General features: G+C 39.1%; 1 protein-coding gene across 1 annotated transcript; it reads right to left on the bottom strand.

Moving 5' to 3' along the window:
* Positions 1-618: 618 nt before the first annotated feature.
* Positions 619-22,867, bottom strand: LOC124046247. Its single transcript, XM_046366400.1, has 3 exons — positions 22,459-22,867; positions 11,615-11,750; positions 619-2,377 (listed from the first exon to the last, which is right to left on the bottom strand). Exons 1-3 carry the CDS (start codon positions 22,663-22,665, stop codon positions 1,239-1,241), a joined length of 1,482 nt encoding a protein of 493 aa, XP_046222356.1. The 5' UTR covers positions 22,666-22,867; the 3' UTR covers positions 619-1,238.
* Positions 22,868-27,926: the final 5,059 nt, after the last annotated feature.

Raw genomic sequence — 27,926 nt, 5'->3', positions numbered from 1 at the left:
TCCCCATCCAACCTGACAAGGCTTGAGAGGATCTGCAAAGAATGGGAGAAACACCCCAAATACAGGTGTGCCAAGCTTGTAGCATCATACCCAAGAAGACGAGGCTATAATCACTGCTTAAGTTGCTTCAACAAAGTACAGAGTAAAGAGTCTGAATACTTATGTAAATGTATATTTCCGTGTTTTATTTTTAATAAATTTGCCCCAAAATTCAAAAAACCTGTTTCTGCTTTGTCATAATGGGGTATTGTGTGTCGATCAATGAGGGGGAAAAAACAATTTGATTTTATGAGGCTGTAACCTAACAAAATGTGGAAAAAGTCAAGGGGTCTGAATACTTTCCGAAGGCACTGTACTTACCATGTTGTTGATATTGTTGCCATTTCCACCTGGTATTCACTAACAAACTAGTTATTTCTGGTATACAGAAATAGCTGATCCAATATGAATTGTGCAGTATTACTAGGCCATTATTATGCAATTACCATTTTAACACTTTCTTAGTACATACAAGGGGTCTCAAAGTTAGCTAAGTTTTATACTAAATTTCAGCACACAATCATAAAAAAAAATGTATGGAGTGACAATTTATAAAATGTATAAGCATTGTTAAAGGTGTCGGAATCACACAAGCATGTTTCATTAATAAATCACCCTTTAATAAAAAAAATCAAATTAAATCATTTTTTCACATCAAGTTTAAGGTTTATGAATCAATGGTGTCATGGATTTCAACGTACAAACAATTCACAATCTAAATCTGTGTGTAAGAACATTTCATAAATGATGCCCCAGATTTCAAAAAACAGACTATAAAATAAAGCAAAAGCAAAACTGAAATTTTACATTTCCTACATTGAATATGTTAAGGGAGTGTGCGACTGATATTTAACAAAATGTACAGTACAGATAGCCAGAGTAAGCATTTCTGATCGTACCCATGCCCTGTTATCTGGTACAATGGAAGGACCAATACTATCAGCAAGTCGTGGCACGGCCTACCAGGCAAACAGTGCCATCGTCACGCTGATTTGATTCACATAGGTTATGGAAACTTAAAATCAGTCGAGGACTTACAGTGAGGCATTTCTTGATCCTCTGTGATCAGAGATTAGGGGGTCGGAAAGGAGATTCCAATTTCAATTCAGGAAGTCTCCGGAGTTAAACTTATCTGAATAAAGTATTGACTCCCAAACCTGGTGCTGTGTGGAAATCAGGTTTTGGGCAGGGGTTAGAAGTCAGGGTTCACGGTGGAAGTCCCTCTTCCCGCCTGTCTTACTGACCAGTTTGACGTCCGTAACGGTGATGTCATGACTCACCGCCTTGCACATGTCATAAAGCGTCAACGCCGCCACCGTGACTGCCGTCAGGGCCTCCATCTCCACACCGGTGCGGCCTGTGGTGTGGGCAGTCGCAGTGACAACGGCTGCGAGTCGGCTGGCATCGAGGTTGAAGGTGACGGAGATGTGGTCTAAGGGCAGCGGGTGGCAGAGCGGGATGAGGGCGCTAGTCTGCTTGGCAGCCATGATTCCCGCTAGTTGCGCTACGGCTAGTGCGTCGCCCTTAGCTAACTGGTTGTCACGGAGCAGGCCGAAAGTGGTGGGGCCCAGATGAACGGTAGCTGTGGCTGTGGCGCTTCGCCGTGTGGGAGACTTGCTGCCCACATCCACCATGGAGGCCCGGCCTTGGGCGTCAGTGTGTGTCAGTTGGGCGGTAGTGGGGTTGTCTGGCTTAAGGTAGTGAGAGGAATTTGCATCCGCTTCCAAGTGTTCCTGTGTGGGTTGTTTGAGTTTGGCTTGGGGGACATCTCTGGAGGTTTGTCTGTGGCACAGCCTTATGCTATGCTGACCTACGAGGGGCCCTGTTTTGGCGTTTCTCAGTAGTGTGCAAAGGGAAGGAATCCCAGAGGTCCTTGTAGAGGAATTCTTTATTAAGTTTGGACCCCTGGTAACTGTGTACTTGAGGCAGTCTGTGTCATTGTGACTCAATACATTTGTGTGTGTGTCAGAACCAGAAGCTTTGGTTTGATAACTGGGGGTTGCCAGTAAGTCACCGTTCCCATATTTGCTGCGGGGGGCTACACTAGAGGCACTGTCACCCCCGTAACGGCTTCTTTTGACAATATGGGACCACTGAGGGATTCTTCCACACTGGTGGGTTCCCGAGCAGCTGACACCAGGCTGCACTGTTGAAACGGTGTAGCCTGAAAGGCATGATACATCCTTACTGGGTTGGCCACCCCCGCTTATGGAGTGGTACTGTTGGAGGGTCATAGCTGAGGTGAGGACTCTAGGATGGGGGACATAGGAGAGGGGGGGAGAGGACCCCTGGAAGATTCTGGTCTTGGGCAGGGACAGAGGCCTTTTGGCTGTGGTGCCTGAGAGACAGGGAAGAAATTATGATGAAGGTTTAGGAAGGCAACTAACATATATTCAAACAGCATTGTAATATGGTAATGCATGGTCATGATTGTAATTCAATCAGTGTTAGTGATTTTATTTTAAAAGTTACCACATGACTTAGAGGTCAAAAAGGCCTCTATCCAAGCAGAAGAGCAATGTTTCCCATTTTGCATGCCAGAAGAATACAATGTAGCTGAAAACACAACTCATAGAGATGCACATCTCTTCTTTGACAACATAGGCACCATTTTGAAGTAGTCAATTGGGTGGGACATGCTAATGAGTTAAGTAAGGATAACAGGTCACCAGGATGGTTTAGCCAATTAACTATACTCCTGGACATTCCATAAACTGCAGGTGGCAGTAAATCACCTACCTTGGCTTTATACCTGTTCAGACTTTACACATTCCAGCACAATAGGTGGTGGTATGCACCTTTTCAGTTAATTTACAAACTTCCAATTTACTCATAGGAGTAAAAAGTTTCCAGAGCAGTTTCTACCCCAAAGCCATAAGACTGCTAAACAGTTCATCAAAAGGTTACCTGGACTATTAGCATTTACCCGGTTTTGCACTGACTCCCTCCTACTGGACTCTTCTCACGCACAGTGAATTCGGGAAACTATTCAGATCCCTTGATATTTTCCACATTTTGTTACGTTACAGCCTTATTCTAAAATAGCTTATGCTAAATTAATAAATGCCTTATTTACATACACCACCGTACAAACGTTTGGGGTCACTTAGAAATGTCCTTGTTTTTGAAAGAAAGGTAATTTTTTTTGTCCATTAAAATTACATACCATTGATCAGAAATGCAGTGTAGACAATGTTGTAAATGACTATTGTAGCTGGAAACTGCAGATTTTTTATGGAATATCTACATAGGTGTACAGAGGCCCATTATCAGCAACCATCACTCCTGTGTTCCAATGGCAAATTGTGTTAGCTAATCCAAGTTTAGAATTAAAAAAAAATCTAAATTGATCATTAGAAAACCCTTATGCAATTATGTTAGTAAAGCTGAAAACTGTTGTCCTGAATTAAAGAAGCAATAAAACTGGCCTTCTTTAGACTAGTTGAGTATCTGGAGCATCAGCATCTGTTGGTTTGATTACAGGCTCAAAATGGCCAGAAACAAAGGACTTTCTTCTGAAACTCAGTCTATTCTTGTTCAGAGAAATGAAGGCTACTCCATGTGAGAAATTGCCAAGAAACAGAAGATCTCATACAACGCTGTGTACCACTCCCTTCACAGAAAAGAGCAAACGGTCTCTAACCAGAATTGAAAGAGTGGGAGGCACCGGTGCACAACTGAGCAAGAGGACAAGTACATTAGAGTGTCTAGTTTGTGAAAGAGATGCTTCACAAGTCCTCAACTGGCAGCTTCATTAAATAGTGCCCGCAAAACACCAGTCTCAACCTCAACAGTGAAGAGGCAACTCCGGGATGCTGGCCTTCTAGGCAGAGTTCCTCTGTCCAGTGTCTGTGTTCTTTTGCACATCTTAATATATTATTTTTATTGGCCAGTCTGAGATATGGCTTTTTCTTTGCAACTCTGCCTATCGTTCGAGCGAAAGCCTCCTAAGCATGTTCCAAGTTGAGAAAAACTACACATAAATCATGAGTATCTTTCAAAGAAACAGTATAAACGCATGACTGGGGGCATGATCTCGACCCCGAACCCGGATTAGACATCATCGTCTTGTACGCTTTTCTAATTGTTCCTGATTAGGAAACTTATGAGTACAAAAACAAACTTCAGCAAACAATGTCAACACAACGTCCAAATGCATACAACATGGCGCCGACAGACATGGTCGGCCTGTTTCTTTGACGCACTTGCATCATTAGCAAAGAGAAAAAGCAGGCGAGCCAGCGCAAGAGAGAGAGAGAAGAGGCAGAAAGAACTGTACGCAAACAGTACCAGTCAAAAGTTTGGGCACACCTACTCATTCAAGGGTTTTCTTTATTCTTACTATGTCCTAAATTGTAGAAAAATAGTGAAGACATCAAAACTATGAAATAACAGATAAGGAATCATTTAAAAGTGTTAAACAAATCAAAATATATCTTATATATTTGAGATTCTTCAAAGTAGCCACCCTTCACCTTGACAGCTTTGCACACTCTTGGCATAATATCCAACAGTCTTGAAGGAGTTCCAGCATATGCTGAACACTTCTTAGCTGCTTTTCATTCACAATGCGGTCCAACTAATCACAAACCATCTCAATTGGGTTGAAGTTGGGTGATTGTGGAGGCCAGGTCATCTGATGCAGTTTTCCATCACTCTCCTTGGTAAAATAGCCCTTATGCAGCCTGGAGGTGGTTGGGTCATTGCCCTGTTGAAAAACAAATAATAGTGGGACTAAGCACAACCCAGATGGGATGACATATCGCTGCAGAATGCTGTGGTAGTCATGCTGGTTAAGTGTGCCTTGAATTCTAAATAAATCAGACTGTGTCAGCAGCAAAGCACCCCCACACCATAACATCTTCTCCTCCATGCTTTACAGTGGGATATACACATGCGGAGATCATCCGTTACCCCACACTGCGTCTCACAAAGACATGGCGGTTGGAAACAAAAATCTCCAATTTGGATTCCATACTAAAGGACACATTTCCACCCGTCTAATATCCATTGCTTGGGTTTTCTTGGCCCAAACAAGTATTTTCGTCATATTGTAGTCCTTTAGTAGTGGTTTCTTTGCAGCAATTGGATCATGAAGGCCTGATTCACACATTCTCCTCTGAAAAGTTGATGTTGAGATGTGTCTGTTACTTGAACTCTGTGAAGCATTCATTTGGGCTGCAATTTCTGAGGCTGGTAACTAAAATTAACTTATCCTCTTCAGCAGAGATAACTCTGGGCCTTCTATTCCTGTGACAGTCCTCATGAGAGCCAGTTTCATCTAGCACCTGATGGTTTTTGCTACCGATCTTGAAAAAAAAGTTATTGAAATTTTCCGTATAGACTGACCTTCATGTCTTAAAGTAATGATGGACTGTCATTTCTCTTTGCTTATTTGAGCTGTTCTTACCATAATATGGACTTATATATATATATATGCCATTTAGCAGACGCTTTTATCCAAAGCGACTTACAGTCATGTGTGCATACATTCTACGTATGGGTGGTCCCGGGAATCGAACCCACTACCCTGGCGTTACAAGCGCCATGCTCTACCAACTGAGCTACAGAAGGACCACCGGTCCTTGGTCTATTAGCAAATAGGGCTATCTTCAGTACACCCCCCCCCTTGTCACAACACAATGGCTCAAACGCATTAAGGGAATCAATTCCAAAAATTAACAAGCCACACCTGTTAATTGAAATGCATTCCAGGTAACTTCCTCATGAAGCTGGTTGAGAAGATGCCAAGAGTGTGTAAAGCTGTCATCCAGGCAAATGGTGGCTATTTGAAGAATCTCAAATATATTTTGATTTGTTTAACACTTTTTTGGGTTACTATATGATTCCATGTGTTATTTCATAGTTTGTGTCTTCACCATTGTTCTACAATGTAGAAAATAGTACAAATAAAGAAAAATACTTGAATGAGTAGGTGTTCTAAAACATTTGACCGGTAGTGTATATCAAATCAAATTGTATTTGTCACATACACATGGTTAATGTGAGTGTAGCGAAATGCTTGTGCTTCTAGTTCTGACCATGCAGTAATATCTAACAAGTAATCTAAGCTAAATTTGACTCGTTTCAGGAAACTAGGCATACGACGTGCGTCACTACTTCACAGGAGAGCCATTTGAACATATTTTTGCCTGGTACAGCAACTGCTCCACCCACAACCTTAAGGTTCTCCAGAGGGTAGTGACGTCTACTCAACATCACCGGGGGCAAACTACCTGCCATCCAAGGACACCTACATCACCCGATGTCACAGGAAGGCCAAAAAGATCATCAAGGACAATAACCACCTGAGCCACTGCCTGTTCACCCCGCTATCATCCAGAAGGCGAGGTCAGTACAGGTGCATCAAAGCGTGGGCCGAGAGACTGAAAAACAGCTTCTCTCTCAAGGCCATCAGACTGTTAAACAGTCATCACTAACATTGAGTGGCTGCTGCCAAAATATTGACTCATCTCTAGCCACTTTTAATATTGAAAAATGTATGAAACAATGCATCACTAGCAACTTTAAACAATGCCACTTCATATAATGTTTGCATACCATATATTACTCATCTTATATGTATATACTGTACTCTATACCATCTACTGCCGTTCGGCCATCACTCATTCATATATTTTTATGTACATATTCTTATGAATTCCTTTACACTTGTGTGTGTGTGTGAGGTAGTTGTGAAATTGTTAGGTTACTTGTTAGATATTACTGCATGGTCGGAACTAGAAGCACAAGCATTTCGCTACACTCGCATTAACATCTGCTAACCATGTGTATGTGACAAATAAGATTTGATTTGTGACGTTTCAGGAAACTAGGCATACGTCGCGTGTCACTACTTCACAGGAGAGCCATTTGAATGCAAAACGTTTTTTTTTTAAAAATATAAAATGCATTTTGCTGCAGAAATACCTTTTGGAACATGTGAACTTTCACGTGCCTTAATAATACACTTCTATGCCATCTGTAAATATGAATAAAATAGTTCAATTACAAGCCTAGTTGGTTTAGCCACTGATGAAACATGTTACATTTTAACAGAATCCAAGTTAAACTGTAGTTTGTTTGTATCCTGTTTAGTGAATGATTGCTGTGATTATTAATGGAGTTTAGGCCATTAAACTGTGTGCAAGCTAATTTGGAAAGGTTGACCTAATCAAATGAGGAAATTGCCTACGATCAAACAGCAGGGTCAGGCCCAGGACAAGAGAGGACCATGGACATTCCACAAGGGAGATATGGCAAACTCATTGGGGTCATAAAATGTATAGCTGTGGAGGTGACACCTAAAGGAGGGAAGAGTATAAGCTGTGTTGTGAACTTTCTAAATGTATGCACTCAGTTGACGACATCCTCGGTATTAAACACTTGGAACTTCTCTTAAGCTTTTGGTCTCAATTCCTTATTGCAAAGAGGTTGCAATAGCATTTTTCTTTTTAACACCATGGAAACATCAGGAACCTTCCCGCTGGCCATGATTGGCTGAGATAATGGATGGGCTGAACGTGCTGAGATATGAGTTTGGATTGGTCTGCCATGTAGCACACTTCCGCCTATAACATGAGCTGCTCAGTATGTGTAGGTTATCCTAACGTGGCTGTTTTTTAAAGATATCATGAAGAACTGCAAAAGTGTTTCTCTCCACTTTCTGGAGGACCAAGTTTTGAAATCAGTGGGAGTATGATAGCTAAGTTGGAGAAAATTATGCCGTTTGATTGCAAATATGCGGAGGGAGTCAAAAAGAGAACACAGAAGGCTGTTGTATAAAACACTGGAATACATCTTAAAAAAAAAAAAGGGCAACCATGGCATCTGTGACAGAGGGAGAAGCGTTCATCCATGTATATGGGTAAGAGAGACTAGCTACATTTTCAGATATTAAAAGTTTTTAAATTGTTGTTTTCATTAAAGTGTACTGTTAGCTAGATACCTTCTGTATCCTGTGCATGTGACAAATACACTTTGATTTGATATAGAGTGTTTACCAGAGATGGTAATGTGAAGAACATGACCTGCACCTAAGTCGAATTAGGATATAACATTAGGCCAACTAGTGTCCAAGTTCTAAAAGAAGAAGAAAGCCTTGCTTTTATTTAGTCTCACTCACAACCATAAATTATTTTCTGTAATTATCTCACCGTTTACTTGTAAATAATGACATTGTTGTGAGTTTATTTTCCTGTAAAGACGTTGTCAGCTATATGATATGGTCGTTATTTGAACAGGCTAGCAAGCTAGAAACTAACCAAAACATTGTTTAGAAGTTGCTTTTAGTCACCTGGTTTGCTAGATTGACATACTGTAAACTAAATTCATTTTTAAAACAGATGGGTTTATTGGTGTTAAAATACACAAGTTACGCTATTCTGGACCACCAGGCTGCTGATGTCACGCAGCCTGTCATTTTTGTGTTTACTTTTTCATAACGACAAGTTTGATGTCGGATTACAAATGGTCATAATGTCACTGCGACAACTGTATACAGACACGTTGATAGACGCAGTATAAACCAGCCTTTAGTCTTGAAATCTTTGGTGTTTAGTACTTTACCCTACTCAATCTGTTTCGCCTCGCATGTGAATGCTTAAAGAGATGGGTGAGCCTAAGGCTTAAGAGTGTGTGAACGATGCTGAATGGGTGTAGACAAAGAAGAGTTCTCCATTACGTGTACCAAAACATTCAAGGGTCATTTTCTGGAGTTTATCAACTTTCAAAGCAGAATTACTTTCCCAACTGTAGCGTATGATATAGTACCATTTTCTAGGTCGGATTCTCTACTTTTATCCAATGCAAAAAAACACAATTTCTAATTTGCTACATAAGACCGACTTGAGCCGGTCAGTCACATATTACAAGTACAAAGGAAAACGTAAACTGCCACTACCTCAGAATGCAACCAATTTCAAACATATCCCTACACCTTAGCCTAGGCGCTTGCATCGATCTGCAAGGATAGTGGACAGGTCACCCTAGGCCAGGGATGAGCAACTGGCGGCCTGGCCCCTTTAAGGCTCTCAAATTACTTTCCACCAAAATAATAAAAACAATTTGGAACTCAATCGGGGTCTCAACTTACTGTTTGTTGCGAGTTAGAATATACAAGGTGCAATTTAAACATTTGGTTGTGCGTAGGGCTGTGGCGGTGACCGTACTACCACCACTAGTCATGAAGGCAGTCAAATTCCATGTGATCGTTTAGTCAAATAATTAGGCTTCTCCAAGCTCTGATGCTGCTGATGGTCATTAGTCTACCAAACTTGCTAACTGCCTGGTACTCAGCACTTTATTGTCCCTCTAATTACACTGATGTTGATGCAAATGTATTCAAAAATCTAATCAATCACTTCAGGCTATGCAATTGTGCAAGAAAAGAGTGATGGCCTCTACTGAAAAGAGGAGGATCAGCTTTTTAAAGGCCTAGTATATTTATTTCTAAACTTTCCTAATATTAAGCACATTGCTTATATTTAAAACAGGAGTATAGACTACCTGACTGGCATGAAAATAAACCACCGGGAAAAGCGTCCTCCATTCGCATAGATGACATGTATTTTTTCCCGCGCCCCTGTTTTGATACAGGTGCATGATAATGGTCCATTCTAAATCAAAACAAATGTCACACATTATTTAGTATAGGTAAAGACTAGACTAAATCAAGAATAGTCTGATGGTTGATAATATTAGCCTATCACTTGTGAATGATGCCTAGCATAAGAAACAATGCCTATAAAAAAAATAATGGTCACACATCCCATGTAGCCTAGCCCATAGACACTAAAGTGGCCAAAAAACATCTTAAAATTAAGCACATTAATCCCCTTTACAAGGGGTGTAGAGCCTAACTGGCATATATAAGCAGCACGAGTTTCAAGTTTGGGAAGACAATTTTCACCATAAAAATGCACCTTTATAATAAAAGTATTACATGCATAATTGCATTTGCGGTCACTTTTGATAGTGTTTTCCGCAAATAGAACATTTGCGCTTATCGCCTACTACCATGTGCGCATTGCTACACTTATGTGAAGAAATAGCCGTCAGCCACATTGCATATATTTTTTTGGTGCTAGTGGTTGTATTAATTTGGGATCTATCGCATCCCACAACTGTTCCAGACTGTTTGGAATATTTATTTATCACACAGAATAGGTCAACCTTTGTACTATGGGACATAGGCTAGTGCTTTTGCTATGTCGTTCTGCCCCTGAACAGGCAGTTAACCCACTGTTCCTAGGCCGTCATTGTAAATAAGAATTTGTTCTTAACTGACGTGCCTAGTAAAATAAAGGTAAAAAATATATATATATATATAAAAAAATTGTTTGGCCTGCTCATCTTGTTGGCTGATAAAAATGTGGACAGTTCTTCCAATATCTACCTCAGAATTGGATAAGGACATGCACAGTTGCGTCCCCGATGGGTCTGTCTTCACTTGTAGCCTGTGAAAAATGCCTGATCACGTGATGGGGCGCAGCACTCAGGGAGAAGTGCACAACAGCCACTGGCCACAAAAGGCATGGATTTTTTGGAGGTGCATTATGGCACACAAAGGGGATGCGTGAAAATCTTGTCATTATCAAGTGCTTGTCAAATTGAGTGACTGATGGTGTGTGTACAGCCTGCGCACAAAAACAAAGCAGGGCACAAGACAGTGACTTTTTCAAATTATCATTTAAGTCACAACCTTCATGCAGCCTTACAATGTGTTAAAAATCAAAACATATAGCCCAACGTTTGTAGAACAACTAAAGTTACATTAACTCCAAATTAAGCATATAGGAATATACATTTCTTTGTAAACCACTCAACACAGAATAGCAGCATGTGCCCACTCTCTCAGATCGATTGGAGAAAATATCCTTTACATTTTATTTAGCTTCTGATCAATTGTATTTTTCATAATATAAAATACTGCCACGGAATTCTAAGCAAATCTTGTCTACTAAATGAACTAGTGTAGCCCACATCCATATGGCATAGAGCCAGTTAAGGACAACTCAGAGTTTGCTTTTCTGTTCTTCTGAAATAAGACATGTTCTTCATATCATGCTTCTTTAGACCTATCCAAAATAAATAAGGGATTTATTATGTAGTCTATATTACATTGATTTATTTTAAAATGTAGATGTTCCAAAGGTCAGCATCAATGACTTGTAGGGCTGTGTGTGAAAGTGCTAAATCAGTTTGTTAATTAACAGTCAATTACCAAGAAGAACAGTTATTTGCTTGACAATCACTGGTTGACGAAATATCGTGACTGCCACAGCCCTACTTGTGCATCAGCAGAGCAACTGCGCCCCTCATGATGAGATCAAATTTTGTGTCCCCTACCTCTATCAAAGTTGCCTATCCCTGACCTAGGCTATCGGAAGGCAAGACGGAGCTATTAGGCTAGCATTTTGTTTATCTGATTCTTTCAGGAGGTAAGGGGTGAATTACAAATGCAGGACAGTTCTCATGAATGAAAGACCAAAGTTAATGTGACAGAGATGAATCACCACTATTGGCGAGAAATTGAATAATTTTTGTAAATGTCTCTATTGTTCAAAATGCTTACAGCAAAGGTTGCATTCCTCCATCATGGAGACGCGCAGGTAGGTGTGCCTTCGACAAAAGTCGCCTGTCAGGAAGGCAGAGAAGGGTAGAACGTCCTGGTTTATCCTTCGCCTCCGGCCCCCTGGGACAGCCACCCCCTGGACAATAACAATAAAAGACAAAAGAAACTGTGAGCAAACATCCTCAAAGGAGGCTTACTTAGCCAGCATTTTCTGTGCTTCTTGTCCAAATCATCTTTAAGTAGGCTCACTTTATTGAATTAGACAAACAATTTTCGGACATGAAACGGAAAAAAATGCTAATATAATAATGCATTTTTGGCCCACAAATGCTAAAGACACAGCATTTGGAGATGCAGGTAAACAAAAACAAAACATGGTTACCTAGTGACTGCATACAGGATAATGAAATAAACGTGCAACATTGTCCCTTTACCTTTAGTAAACCTGGCAGGTCAATTAAGAGCAACATCTTATTTACAATGACAACCTGGCAAGTTGATGGCAGTATTTTTTCATAGGGGAGAAAATAAGTGAAAATGCAGAGCTGTGTATGGAACAACATGGTCGAGGCACTATGTTACAAGTTCCAACCTTAGAGGTCCTTCAAAGTCAACACTGATTGAGCTTATATTAACAAAATATGTTTCTACTGGTGTCGTCACCCAAGGCAATAGTAGCCATGGCCCAGGTTCTTGTGACAGAGATGTGAGAATACACAAATCTAAGCCTTTAAAATCAAACTGTTATTTTTTTATTTTACATTCTTTATTTTAGTGACCTTAATTGTATTTCAGCTATCCCTGAACCTGATTTAGCTTATTTAAATTTAATTACTATGTAACCGCTCTTTCAGATTGTATTGGGAACCATACTAAATTCTGGAAAAAAACTCTAATCCCTGAAGTGTTGTACTTCCTCCTCTCTGCCACAACAAATTAACTCAGACACTGGCCTCATTATGGAAAAAAATGCCATCATTGATACATTTAATCACCACTTTATTTCAGCAGGCTCTCTCTGAAGCCTATTCACAATGATTGGGCTGGCAGCTGATAGGGGAAATTTGCTTAATGATCAGAAATTATATTCAAAAAGTTATTTACAGAAAAAAAGTCCTGAATGCATTGCTAGCAATAGACAAGAAATCCACAGGGGCCGAACAATTGGATCCTGGTCGGCTTTTTTATTTAACCTTATTAGCAGGAAATATTACACAATTATGGAAATTAGCTCGTGCTGCCACATTGGAAGAGGGGACTGTAGTGATTGTAATCCTTATCACCCCATTTCAGGTCTTCCGTCTCAAGCGAAGATTCTCTATCTGAGAAATGCATTTTGAATGTAAACCAAAATCAGGGTTTAGGCCTTGGCATAGCACTATTACAGAACCCGCATTAGTAGTTAATGCTCTTGTCAACGCTTTAAACACTCAAATGAAATGTGCTGCTTTGTTTGAGGACCTGTCAAAAGCTTTTGATCATGCTAGTTGATTGAATGAATTATCCACGATAGGCTGAGTTTTGACACCTGTTCTTGGTTTCATTATTATCTTAGTGACAGAACTCAGGCCATCGCGATGGACGGGGTTAAGTCTGAATTTCTTGAAGTGCACCACAGAGGTCCATTTTTGGACCTGTTCTCTTCACTATTTGTGACCGACCGCCACAGTAGCAAAATTTGAAAGTGTTTTTTACATTGGATAAAATTAGAGAAGTAAGTAAGTAATGGTTATATAATTCTGCTTTGAAAGTTGATCAACCCCACTTTTGACAAAAATGGCCCTTGAATATTTTGGTACATCTACTGGAGAGCTCTTCTTTGTCTACACCCATTCAGCATTAACCTTAGCCCCAACCATCTCTTTAAGGATTCACGTGAGGCCGATTAGTTTCGTAAACAACCAAAGATTAAGACTAAAAGTGGTAACACTCCAGGTAAAAATACACTTTATCTAGTCCTTGGCATATATCCTAATCTGATTTTGGAACAGGTCATGTTGTTTTTCCACATTACCATCTCTCGTAAACACACATATCAAATAAAAACTAAGTTTGTCACATGCACACAATACAGAATGTGTGTAAACGGTACAGTGAAATGGTTACTTGCATAGTAGCAATATGAAATACAAAAAAAGTGTCCAGATAAAAACATTTTAGATGACGCTTACCTGACACACTTGTTTACATTGATGGGTCATGTGAAGGAAATGCTATAACCAACCCTCAGCCACATCTAGCTAAGTGGATGGGTCACTATTGTTTAGACATGTACAAGTCATGAAATACAATAGATGGCCGTAATCACCCCCAGACACACATCGAGCAACTTGATGGGTCATGTAGTCATCTGGCGAAGTGGAGTCTTTTGTTTAGACATCTAGCTAGCTAAACAAAAAAACAACATAATCCCAAATCATACTACTGTCAAAACAAACACTGCCATAGCTGTAGTATGAATATGCAGGTAGCTAAAGTTAACCAAAAAGGTTCAATGTTAGCAAACTATAACTAGCAATGCAAATGGCTTTCTGATTCAAACAATATTACTACACAGATCATACACGTAACTTTAGCTGGAGAGTCAGCAAGCTGATGTTTGCTAGGTAGCTAAGAGTACACTTTAACTTGCAATGAAAACTGACAAAATTAGAAGATGTAGCTAGACTATTACCCGTACACAGTGCTTTGGAGATAGTATTCAGACCCCTTGACTTTTTCCACATGCCCCGCCCCCTCCCCCCCCTCAATACCCGATAATTACAAAGCAAAAACAGGTCTAGAAATGTTTGCAATTGTATATATAAAAACAGAAATACCACATTTAGAACTGAAGTCGGAAGTTTACATGAACTAGTTAATGACTAAGTGTTTCAACCACTCCACAAATTTCTTGTTAACAAACTGCAGTTTTGGCAAGTCGGTTAGGACATCTACTTCGTACATGAAAAGTAATTTTTCCAACAATTGTTTACAGACAGATTGTTTCACTTATAATTCACTGTATCTCAATTCCAGTGGGTCAGAAGTTAACATACACCAAGTTGACTGTGCCTTTAAACAGCTTGGAAAATTTGAGAAAATTATGTCATGGCGTTAGAAGCTTCCGATAGGCTAATTGACATCATTTGAGTCCTTGGGAGCAATTTACAGAACGGCCGAAGGTACCACGTTCATCTGTACAAACAATAGTGCGCAAGTATAAACACCATGGGACCACACAGCAGTCATACCGTCCAGGAAGGAAATGTGTTCTGTCTCCTAGAGATGGACGTACTTTAGTGTGAAAAGTGCAAAACAATCCCAGAACAGCAGCAAAGGACCTTGTGAAGATGCTGAAGGAAACCGGTACAAAAGTATCTATATCCACAGTAAACATTCGTCCTATATAGACATAACCTGAAAGGCCACTCAGCAAGGAAGAAGCCAATGCTCCAAAACCACCAGAAAAAAGCCAGATTGCAACTGCACATGGGGACAAAGATGATACTTTTTGGAGAAATGTCCTCTGGTCTGATAAAACAAACATTTTACTGTTTGGCCATAATGACCATTGTTATGTTTGGGGGAAAAAGGGAGAGGATTGCAAGTCGAAGAACACCATCCCAACCGTGAAGCACGGAGGTGGCAGAATCATGTTGTGGGGGTGCTTTGCTGCAGGAGGGACTGGTGCACTTCTCAAAATAGATGGCATCACGAGGCAAGAAAGTTATGTGGATATATTACATTTACATTTTACATTTAAGTAATTTAGCAGACGCTCTTATCCAGAGCGACTTACAAATTGGTGCATTCACCTTATGACATCCAGTGGAACAGCCACTTTACAATAGTGCATCTAAATATTTTAAGAGGGGGGGGGTGAGAAGGATTACTTTATCCTATCCTAGGTATTCCTTAAAGAGGTGGGGTTTCAGGTGTCTCCGGAAGGTGGTGATTGACTCCGCTGTCCTGGCGTCGTGAGGGAGTTTGTTCCACCATTGGGGAGCCAGAGCAGCGAACAGTTTTGACTGGACTGAGCGGGAACTGTACTTCCTCAGTGGTAGGGAGGCGAGCAGTATGTATATACATATACATATATACATATATACACATATACATACATATATACACATACATATATACACATATATACATACACATATATATACATATATACATACATACACATATACATACATACACATATACATACATACACATATATACACATATACATACATATATATACACATATACATACATACACATACATACATACACATACATACATACACATACACATACATATATATACACATATACATACATACATATATATACACATATACATACATATATATACACATATACATACATATATATACACATATACATACATATATATACACATATACATACATATATATACACATATACATACATATATATACACATATACATACATATATATACACACATATACATACATATATATACACACATATACATATATATACACATATACATATATATACACATATACATATATATACACATATACATACATACACATATACATACATATATATACACATATACATACATATATATACACATATACATACATATATATACACATATACATACATATATATACACATATACATACATATATATACACATATACATACATATATATACACATATACATACATATATATACACATATACATACATATATATACACATATACACATATATATACACATATACATACATATATATACACATATACATACATATATATACACATATACATACATATATATACACATATACATACATATATATACACATATACATACATATATATACACATATACATACATATATATACACATATACATACATATATATACACATATACATACATATATATACACATATACATACATATATATACACATATACATACATATATATACACATATACATACATATATATACACATATACATACATATATATACACATATACATACATATATATACACATATACATACATATATATACACATATACATACATATATATACACATATACATATATATATACACATATACATACATATATATACACATATACATACATATATATACATACACATATACATACATATATATACATACATATATATACATATATACATACATATACACATACATACATATATATACACATATATATATACATATATATACATATATATACACATATACATACATATATATACACATATACATACATATATATACACATATACATACATATATATACACATATACATACATATATATACACATATACATACATATATATACACATATACATACATATATATACACATATACATACATATATATACACATATACATACATATATACACATATATATACACATATATATACACACATATACACACATATATATACACACATATACACATACATATACACATATACATATACACATATACACATACATATACACATATACATATACACATATACATATACACATATACATATATATACACATATACACACATACATATATACACACACATACATATATACACACATATATACACATACATATATACACACATATATACACATACATATATACACACACACACACACACACACACACACACACACATACATACATACATACATACATACATACATACATACATACATACATACATACATACATACATACATACATACATACATACATACATACATACATACATACATACATACATTGCTGCTACATTTTTTTTTGTTCTGCTGCTCAGCCACTTTACCCCATATTGTATGCATATAACTACCTCGTCTATCACCAGTATCACTGATATTCTTCTTGTGCATACTATATATTGTTTTGTTCTTTCTCTACTGGCATTGGCACGTTTTAGTTTTTACTTGATAAATTGTGTTTACCAAAGATGGTAATGTGAAGAACAACATGACCTGCACAAAAGTCAGATTAGAATATAGGCCAAGGGCTAGCTAGTGTATTTTTACCTGCAGTTTTTCCTTATTGTAGGCTACTACTTTTACCACTTTTAGTCTTGAAATCTATGGTTGTTTACTACACTACTCACTGTTTAGCACATGGCATCACATGTGAATCCTTAAAGAGATGTGTGGGGCTAAAGCTTAAGAGGGTTTGAACAATGCTGAATGGGTGTAGACAAAGTGCTTCAGTAGGTGTAGAAAAATATTCAATTGCCATTTTCTCAAAAGTGGGGTTATAAGTGGATCAACTTTCAAAGCAGAAATACTTTCCCATTGTTCCTCAACTGCAGTTTATGATATACCAGTTTAAATCTCAGAGTCTACTTCTATCCAATGTAAAACATATTTAAAAAACTGTATCGAGGCGGTGAGTCACAAGTTTTGGTAAACAGAATTGCTTGGGACAGTGACAGTGTGACATGTGACACTAGCCACAATAGCAATTAGCCACAATGGTAGAGTTTGCGGTTTGCCTTCAAGCTAAAAGTCCCTAATTGAAAGTGAGTCAAACGTAACAGAGTAAGAAATATATCCTGTTGTATTTGTGAAGTTCGCCAACATTTGTTTCATATGCATTGAATTCATGCTTGAACATGTCATAGTTTCAATTATTCCTATTGATAGGTTTCTTTCATGGTTATTTGACGGACATCATGTGGATGGTTGACGGTAATGCATCCTAGCTGCCATATTATTTAGACTGTTTCATGCTGACGGTATTAATGGTCGGTAGGGAATGCTTCTCCACTCCTTTCTCAGTTAAGGCACTTTCTCTATAATTGCGTTCCAAATTGTCACAGAATATGTAAGAACTAAGGTACAATGTAATAACATGTAGTTTGTTCATGATGTGAACTTGTTTTAACTTGGTAGCTATGCTAGCTCTCGTCCAGTTACCCATGTACACTGTTAGCTAGCTTGTTTTCAACAAAGTAAAAATACTATACGATCAAAACAAGAATAATATGACAGACTGTTTCATGCTGATGGAATTAATGGAGGTGAGAAAAGCCATAAATCAACCAGCACTCCGGTGTATTATTGTCTGTTCCCAAAATATATATTTTTTTGCATATGCTCCAGTCATGTCCATAGTTGCCTCGAAAAGGAGTTAAAATCAGAAGTCTACACAAACAAATAGTGGAATCAAGACATATTTGGACTAGATAATGCTAAACCATGTTGGAATTAATTTAATTTAAAATGTTATTATTTACTCATTTGACAAACAGAAAAACTTTATATCCCACTGTGGATCTATTAGACTGCATATTGCATGATTATAATTGCAGGCTTATATGTACTACGCTGCCTTGCCTCTGAATTGTGCACACATTAATTGGGGTAACACCCGCAGAACATAGATAATTTCCCCCCAGAATCAACCACCCCCTAACTTCAGACAAAATCAGCTCGAGCTCAACATTTAAATGGACTGGAAAATAACGCTAAAAGTTCTGCGACTTATTGCAATTAATGTAAGTTTTCAAGAGAGTTTTCAAAAAAGTAACATGCATTTTGTAGGACACGCTGTGTATCGTAAAATTTGACTGCGCGACAGACCACACATCATTTAACATCAACTTCTTACCTCTGAAATATAGCTAACGGATTTGCTAATGTTCCTAGCTTGGTTGCTAAATGTTCATATAGTAAGCAAAAAGGAAATAAATTGTAAGCGTTAGATAATACATATCACGAAAACAACTGAACGTTGTCAAGCATTACCGTATCAAAATTGGAGTCCTCTGACCGGGGCGTTTTGCACAATCTGCAAAAAAGTATTTGGAACTTCGAACCATTAACTTTGACACCTATCACTGTAGGCTATGTCAACAGCTACATAGAGGCAGTATTGAGTCAAATGTTACATCAATATTAAACTTATTGGAACACTAATTTTCATAAAGATATAAAAAAGTGGGTACACTTTCAGTTATTGTGAAAATGTTCACCTTTCAATGCCGTAGCTCTGAAATGTAAAATGTTTAAACATATTCAGATTGAGTTAATCTTTCTCAAATGTGTATAGTTTGACAAGTTATTTAGCGACGTGTTTACCACCACTGCATGGAGAAAGTCAAGACGAAGCAGTGGAGCGAGGTGGACATGTACCATGCAACGGAGGACGGCGGGGCAGGTATGGCTATCTGTCAGGCTACCAAGGTTAGGCATCTTTTGTTTTTAGGAGATTACCACGTGTACGTGAATTTTATCTGCTTAGTAACAGTTTATTTTCTACCAAGGTGCATCTCGTCAGACCCTGGCGGACTGGCTGAGCGGCCGGGTGACCCATGGTTGTCGCAGTGGACCACCCAGATTGCTTGCACCAGAGGATGAAAATTCTCTGGTGCAGTACTGCATCTACTGCATCAGCCATGGGTTTCCCTTCACCAGACAGAGGCTGATGAAATACAAAATACACAGGTAGTTGGTGTTCTATGTGTTTATGTATGTAGAATGCTGGACTGACTGTTCTCAATGTGTGTGATGGAAAAGTTCAAACAGGTGCCATTAATACAGGTAACGAGTGGGGGACAGAGGAGCCTCTTAAAGAAGAAGCTACAGGTCTGTGAGAGCCAGAAATCTTGCTTGTTTGTAGGTAACGAAATACTTGCCACCATAATTTGCAAATAAATTAATTAAAAATCCTACAATGTGATTTTCTTTTCTCATTTTGTCTGTCATAGTTTAAGTGTACCTATGATGAAAAGTACAGGCATCTCATCTTTGTAAGTGGGAAACTTGCACATTTGGTGGCTGACTAAATACTTTTTTGCCCCACTGTATATCAATTACTATTGTTGCTGTAGTACTTCTACATTTTGCAGAACCAATCAATTTAATGTGTTTTTTTCTCCAAATTAAAGAAGACACCACCTGCTGTGCTCACTGCGGGGAGCGTGATCCACCTACAAACTCCCCGCAAGAGTGTAAGTCCGAGGTTCCGTGGGTGTGCTGTGACTTCTGCCAGTACTGGTTCCACTGCAGGTGTGTGCTGTGACTTCTGCCAGTACTGGTTCCACTGCAGGTGTGTGCTGTGACTTCTGCAAGTACTGGTGCCACTGCAGGTGTGTGCTGTGACTTCTGCAAGTACTGGTTCCACTGCAGGTGTGTGCTGTGACTTCTGCAAGTACTGGTTCCACTGCAGGTGTGTGCTGTGACTTCTGCAAGTACTGGTTCCACTGCAGGTGTGTGCTGTGACTTCTGCAAGTACTGGTTCCACTGCAGGTGTGTGCTGTGACTTCTGCCAGTACTGGTTCCACTGCAGGTGTGTGCTGTGACTTCTGCCAGTACTGGTTCCACTGCAGGTGTGTGCTGTGACTTCTATCAACACTGGTTCCACTACAGGTGTGTGCTGTGACTTCTATCAACACTGGTTCCACTACAGGTGTGTGCTGTGGGATCGAGAGGTGGAGCTGGATTTTTGTAATTTTTGTGACAATAAAGGGACGGAGGTCAAGATGTAATTGTTTGTTTTCATATGAAATGTCTTTGTTTAAAAAATACATGTCTAAAATAATATATATTTATTGAACCCATCTTGTGTATTTCTTCCTTTACTTTCCAAGTGCATCTCTGCAACAAACTCCAACAGAGGTTTAATTGTTTATGTCAATGCACGACTGGAGTTGTATTTATTTAAACTCGTGTTTATTTTAGTATTTAATATTTTAGTATTTAATACTTTTTAGTATTAAACTGTTATCTACTTTCTCAAACCAACATTAATATGTAAAACAAATGAGACATTTTGTAACACAATAATATGTTGTGTGTTGTAAGCAATATGTTGGTGAAGAACCATTTAAGAGTCCAGAGGAGGGCGCACTTAACGCACTACGCAATTAATTGAAAGTTGACAATGCAAGCCGGAAAACTAGCCAACTACCTAATAAACACTTCGGATACGAGGTTGGTTTAACCTTTTTGAACAAAATTAAACATATATCTTATAATTGAGCAAAATAGTAAGGTGGCCGATAACTGGGGACCGTATGTCGAAGTATTTTTTTGCTAAGGCGTTTATCAAAAAGCTGTTATGAGTATATCCACTGAAATGTCAAACATGCTCATTTCTGACCCGTTAGCTAATATTTTTACGATACCAATAATCACAAAACATTGATGGCTTGATCACAAGATGACACTTGATGGTAATAATTCTTAAACGCTGTTGAATATGACGATGTTCGCGTGGAACCCCATATTTATGTAGAGTTATGAAATATGAACATCTTATTGCTGGACTTTTGACTGTTGGAAATCACCTTCCAAGTCAGTCTATTGTGCGTAATCAAAGTTACATTGACTACGTCCGTTCTAACTCGCTAATTCATGTCTTAATCGAAATTACGGATTACCTCATCAGCTTGTCGTCCCCCAATGCCATAGTTTGTACATCTTAAATGTCATTAGAAACCACATGCTTATGCAAGTCAGCCATGTTTTTTAAGTCAGTAAATGTGGCTGAATGAACTGTTTTGCTGCCAGACAATGCTGATAGCCAGATGTAGCAGTGCTAAGATTTTGGGACAGCTTCATGTAGGCACCGTTTGCACTATAATGGTGACAATTCATGTATGGTTTAGTGCAGTGGCATTGCTGGCATGCATCACACTTTGTTGTTGTTGCCCCACCAATATTTACATGCTGAAATCGCCACTGGTAAATTTGACAGCTAGCAAGAACTTGCGTTATAACTTAAATAGTTTGAAATGTTGGTAAAGCATTTCTTACTAGCCTGGGCAGTCGTTATAGGTGTACTTTCTTACCTGTATCGTTACGGCGACAGCTGCAATTGAGTGTGCAAGAGTTACGAGTTGAAGTTCATTTTCCTCTTGCGTATCACTGGAATAGAACCGCAGCATTTTGGCTGTTGAGCTTGGCGCAAATAGTTTCATGTGCTGCGTTGACAGGGCCTTGACAACGTAATGGTTGCACAGTACAATGCGGCAGCACTTGCTGGCATGAAAAGCCATCGCATAAATTAAATGTAGCTGTGGAAATCGATGTTTATCCTCTTAAAAGTATCAAAGGAAGAGACTTCGCATCCAATAGTGATGTCAGAGGATCGCATAACGTCTTCAGAGTCACTGCAGCCATATTCGTGGGGGAGTGGGCAGCTTCAGCCAATCATCTGAAACCTCGATTTTGTTGCCGTCTGGTAAGTGTAGTTTTACCAAAGACCGGTTTCCTTCCATTGACATTGTTTATTCCACAAAAGCAACGTCGCCAAAAACAGCAACATTGCGACATGTGAACAGTAGGTAATGGAAACGGCAACTATAGGAGAACTGTTCTAAAGATCTACAAAATCTTTATCCATTCAACAGAGGTGGATTTTCTTTTGTCCAACTTTCTTTCCTGCTACAAATTATGATGGAAAGTGTTTTTGTTTTTTTAAATAAATTATATTTGCCGAAAAATGTTGAAGGTATGCAGGGCATGTTAGGTCATTACATAGCTTAACTATAATGCTCCGTTCGTAACCAAGTGGGTGGTGGGAATTTACCACCCACTTGGTTACGAACGGAGCATTATAGTTAAGCTATGTAATGACCTAACATGCCCTGCATACCTTCAACATTTGTGAAGTCCTAAATACTCCATGGATGCATTCAGATGCGTTGAACTCGTTGAGAAACGCTGATTGGCTAATGACCAACAAGCTATGGAAACCATAAACTAAAGTACAGCTATCATGCCTTTAGACTAATTGTAGTGATTAATGAATTATAGACTAATTATTGTTGCATTTAACTGCCGAAAATGATGTTACTGAGGTAATTTCCTTAGTAGGTGGTGTCAGAGGTCAGCATGTGGGAGCTCATGCTGTGTTCACATGCTATCGGAGTTATTGGAAGTTCCTAGTTCCGACTGGGAATTTTGACTTGGAACGACCCTCCAAATCAGAATTACAAGTGGGAAACTGAGGAAATGTTGTTGCCCACCAAGGCACCTGCAAGTCCCCAGACATTTCTGGGGGGGAAGGGCCCTAGCCCTCACCCTCCAGTCCAAAAGGTCCCAGACGTGCTCAATGGGATTGAGATCCGGACTCTTTGCTGGCCATGGCAGAACACTAATATTCCTGTCTTGCAGGAAATCACGCACAGAACGAGCAGTATGGCTGGTGGCATTGTCATGCTGGAGGGTCATGTCAGGATGAGCCTGCAGGAAGGGTACCACATGAGGGAGGAAGAGTGGTCCTTCTGTAGCTCAGTTGGTAGAGCATGGCGCTTGTAACGCCAGGGTAGTGGGTTACAAGCACCGCTCTACCAACTGAGCTACAGGACCCCAGTTGGGGACCACCCATACGTAGAATGTATGCACACATGACTGTAAGTCGCTTTGGATAAAAGCGTCTGCTAAATGGCATATATTATTATTATGTCTTCCCTGTAACGCACAGCATTGAGATTGCCTGCAACGACAACAAGCTCGGTCCAATGATGCTGTGACACACCGTCCCAGACCATGTTGGAGCCATTACCATGTCGATCAACGCTTGAATAGAAACCTAGTTCACACCCCCGATTTTGAAGTCAACACAGTCACTACAGTCCCATTAGTTTTCTTTGTAGCCTCTTTTGAATGTTGCGGTTGCGCACATTTGTACGGAATGGGGTGAGTTTACGTTAACGTTAGTTGGCGAGAAAGCCAGTTAACGTTAGCTAGCTAACAGTACACTTAAAATTAAATTAAAATTAGAGTTGAGTCTTTTGTTAAGACATTAGCTAGCTAAACAATGGACCATAATCATAATAATATTTCATGACGTTACTACCCTGCGTGAATTTGCAGGCAGCAAACCAACCAGGTTATATGGCTATAACTAGTCAAGCAAATGTGTCTGAGATACGAAGAATAAGCTCATACACATAACGGTAGCTCGCGACCCAGCCAGCTAACGTTAGCGAGCTAACAGTACACTTGTAATGAAACCACTTCCTGTCAAAATTAGAAACGTGTAACATCTGAATCTTACCAGTAGTATACATCATAGTTGGACGTGTCTCCTGTCTGATGCCATGCATGGTTGCCTTAGTTGTATTTGAGGTTTTGTATTTGATTTGACAATTTAAAATACATAAATGTTACACCAGGCAACATATACAAATATTACTGTCCACAAAAATGTCAGAAGACTTGTTTCCTCTTGACTTATTATGGTCAAGAAGTCATTGTGGTCCTCTTGTAGCCTATTATGTAAACAATAATTAAGTTTAACGATGACCCATGCTGATGTTTGTGTCTCCATTAAACAACTAGAGAAACACTATACAAAGAGACACTCCTAGTGGGTGAAGCAGGAACACTAATGCATTAATTACTCACATTCCTCCAAATCCTAACCTCACTGTGGTTACAAATGCTAAATAATATATTGTGTTTCAAATGCTGTAAACTTTGTCTACTTATTTCATGTTATAATGTAAATGTGTCCTCAGTTCATCCAATAATGTTCTACCTATAGATGTATATTTTCACTTATTGGCCTAATTTATCAGTGACAAAGACCCAACAGGCGTAAAGAATACACAGCTATAGAATCTGCTACAAACTAGCCTCAGGAGGTTGTCAACGATTCATGAATGCAGACCAATGACCCTGCTAAAGGAGTTGTACTGTGATTTTGGAGTTTGACTGTATTTGGTGAAATTCTTCTCACCAATGCACTACCACTCACTTGCTACAGCTTATGGCAAATTTCCACCTGAGACTTATCCCGTTGTTTTACCAAAAAGGCTTAGACTTTGTGTTTTCACCTCCACTGCACGGCACCTGTGTCTCACAGTGGACCTGCTCTGACTTGAGACCAAGGCCAGGCCACTGGTAATTTACATAGCAAGGTTGCTAGGGTTTGGGTTAATAGGTAACACAACCAAATATATATATTCGTCTCATGCCTCAATTTCAATACTTTCTATTCATATAAACAATTAAAATATGTAAGGGTAAATTATATTCTCGAAAAAGAACGAGATTAAAATGTAGGGTACGTGCTCAAATCCACATAGAGGAGCAGCCCACACAAAGTATACATCCCATGTATATAGCACAAAACAATGTCTACCGCCCTTTATTGTCTAGGACACATCTTCAGTGGAGATTCACAATTAAATAGAAACTGTTATTATTTGATTCGTACACATTATCTATTGTTGAAGCATTGACACTAGGCGTGTCAGTAAACACTGCACCTCTATCTTTTGTGAGAATGGTGTCATCTAGTTGAAACTTCTGGTATTGCATACAACATGGTCAGGTTTTCAGTGTAGAAGATGGCAATTAGTCTGGCTGACACAACTCCTAATCTTCCTGAATTCATAGTCTGGAAAGGCTCTTTGATATTGTCGGCATGTCGTCTCGTTAGTGAAGGGGGCTCCGCTTTTAATGGTTGATTAGCCTCTGTGTCTTTCTCACTCAAACACCCACACACAGGGTCTGAGTGCTGCCCCCCTTCCATTACAACTGTTGGATTTTCAAATTCAAAGAAAAAGAGGTTGCAACCGCCAGAAGAAGAAAAAAACATTTGACAGAACCAATCAAAGCTCGATCAATTTCTGGGCGAATATTGCATTAACAAACTGAGTCTTGTCCAGACTGTACACACATTGTAATGCCAAAGACACACCAGAATGGCGATGAGTGTTCCTAAGGGGTCTTTCTCAGTCCTGTCTTAAATCTGCTTGAAAATCAAGGTTTGAATCCGTTTAGTTCTTAAACGGAAGTTGTAGTTTCATAAAAAAATAAGTGGCTGGAAGAAGGAACCACATGGACTCCACATGGAAGAGCAGAGAATTTATAGATGTCCATGGTGTGCCCAAGAACATATTTGCTGTAAGTAGGCCTCAACTAGACTCCTTTTTTATATAGAAATGTAGTGTTTCTTGGAATAAAATATTAAAAGTATGCTACTTACAGTGGCTTGCAAAAGCATTCACCCCCTTGACATTTTTCCTATTTTGTTGCCTGGGGTTTGTATCTTTTGAGTTACACAATATGCCTACCACTTTGAAGATGCAAAATGGGTTATATTGTGAAAAACAAGAAATAAGACAAAAAACAGAACTTGAGTGTGCATAAATATTCAACCCCCCCCCCTCCAAGTCAATACTCTGTAGAGCCACCTTTTGCAGCAATTACAGCTGCATGTCTCTTGGGCTATGTCTCTATAAGCTTGGCACATCTAGCCACTGGCATTTTTGCCCATTCTTCAAGGCAAAACTGCTCCAGCTCCTTCAAGTTGGATGGGTTCCGACTGGTGTACAGCTGTCTTTAAATCACACCACAGATTCTCAATTGGATTGAGGTCTGGGCTTTGACTAGGCCATTCCAAGACATTTAAATGTTTCCCCTTAAACCACTCGAGTGTTGCTTTAGCAGTATGCTTCGGGTCATTGTTCTGCTGGAAGGTGAACCTTTGTCCCAGTCTCAAATCTCTGGAAGACAAACAGGTTTCCCTCAAGATTTTCCCTGTATTTAGTGGCATCCTTCAATTCTGATCAGTTTCCCAGTTCCTGCATGATGCTGCCACCACAATGCTTCACTGGGTAGGGTTCTTGGGGTGATGTGTTGGGTTTGCGCCATACATAGCATTTTCCTTGATGGCCAAAAAGCTCATCTGACCAGAGTACCTTCTTCAATATGTTTGGGGAGTCTCCCACATGCCTTTTGACGAACACCAAATGTGTTTGCTTATTTTCTTCTTTAAGCAATGGCTTTTTTTCTGTCCACTCTTCCGTAAAGCCCAGCTCTGTGGAGTGTACGGCTTAAAGTGGTCCTATGGACAGATACTGCAATCTCCGCTGTGGAGCTTTGCAGCTCCTTCAGGCTTATCTTTGGTCTCTGTGTTGCCTCTCTGATTAATGCCCTCCTTATATGGTCTGTGAGTTTGGTGGGAAGCCCTCTCTTGGAAGGTTTGTTGGGGTACTATATTCTTTCCATTATTTAATAATGGATTTAAATGGTGTGCCGTGGGGTGTTCAAAGTTAATGATTTTTATAACACAACCCTGATCTGTACTTCTCCACAACTTTGTCCCTGACCTGTTTGGAGAGCTCCTTGGTCTTCATAGTGCCGTTGCTTGGTGGTGCCCTTTGCTTAGTTGTGTGGCAGACTCTGGGGCCTTTCAGAATAGGTGTATATATACTGAGATCATGTGAGACACTTAGATTGCACACAGGTGGACTTTATTTAACTAATTATGTGACTGCTGAAGGTAATTGGTTGCACCACA

Source organism: Oncorhynchus gorbuscha, linkage group LG10 (genome assembly GCF_021184085.1).
Source record: "Oncorhynchus gorbuscha isolate QuinsamMale2020 ecotype Even-year linkage group LG10, OgorEven_v1.0, whole genome shotgun sequence".
NCBI classification, from domain to species: Eukaryota; Metazoa; Chordata; class Actinopteri; order Salmoniformes; family Salmonidae; genus Oncorhynchus; species Oncorhynchus gorbuscha.
This window is presented reverse-complemented; position numbering and strand designations above follow the sequence as displayed.

Excerpts from the sequence above, each read along its gene's own strand:
- LOC124046247 (XM_046366400.1), bottom strand. The coding sequence starts at position 22,665 with ATGGCTTTTCATGCCAGCAAGTGCTGCCGCATTGTACTGTGCAACCAT. Across the intron at positions 11,751-22,458 it reads CTGTCGCCGTAACGATACAG|GGGGTGGCTGTCCCAGGGGG; the intron begins GTAAGAAAGTAC and ends GTTATTGTCCAG. Across the intron at positions 2,378-11,614 it reads GGAGGAATGCAACCTTTGCT|GCACCACAGCCAAAAGGCCT; the intron begins GTAAGCATTTTG and ends CCTGTCTCTCAG.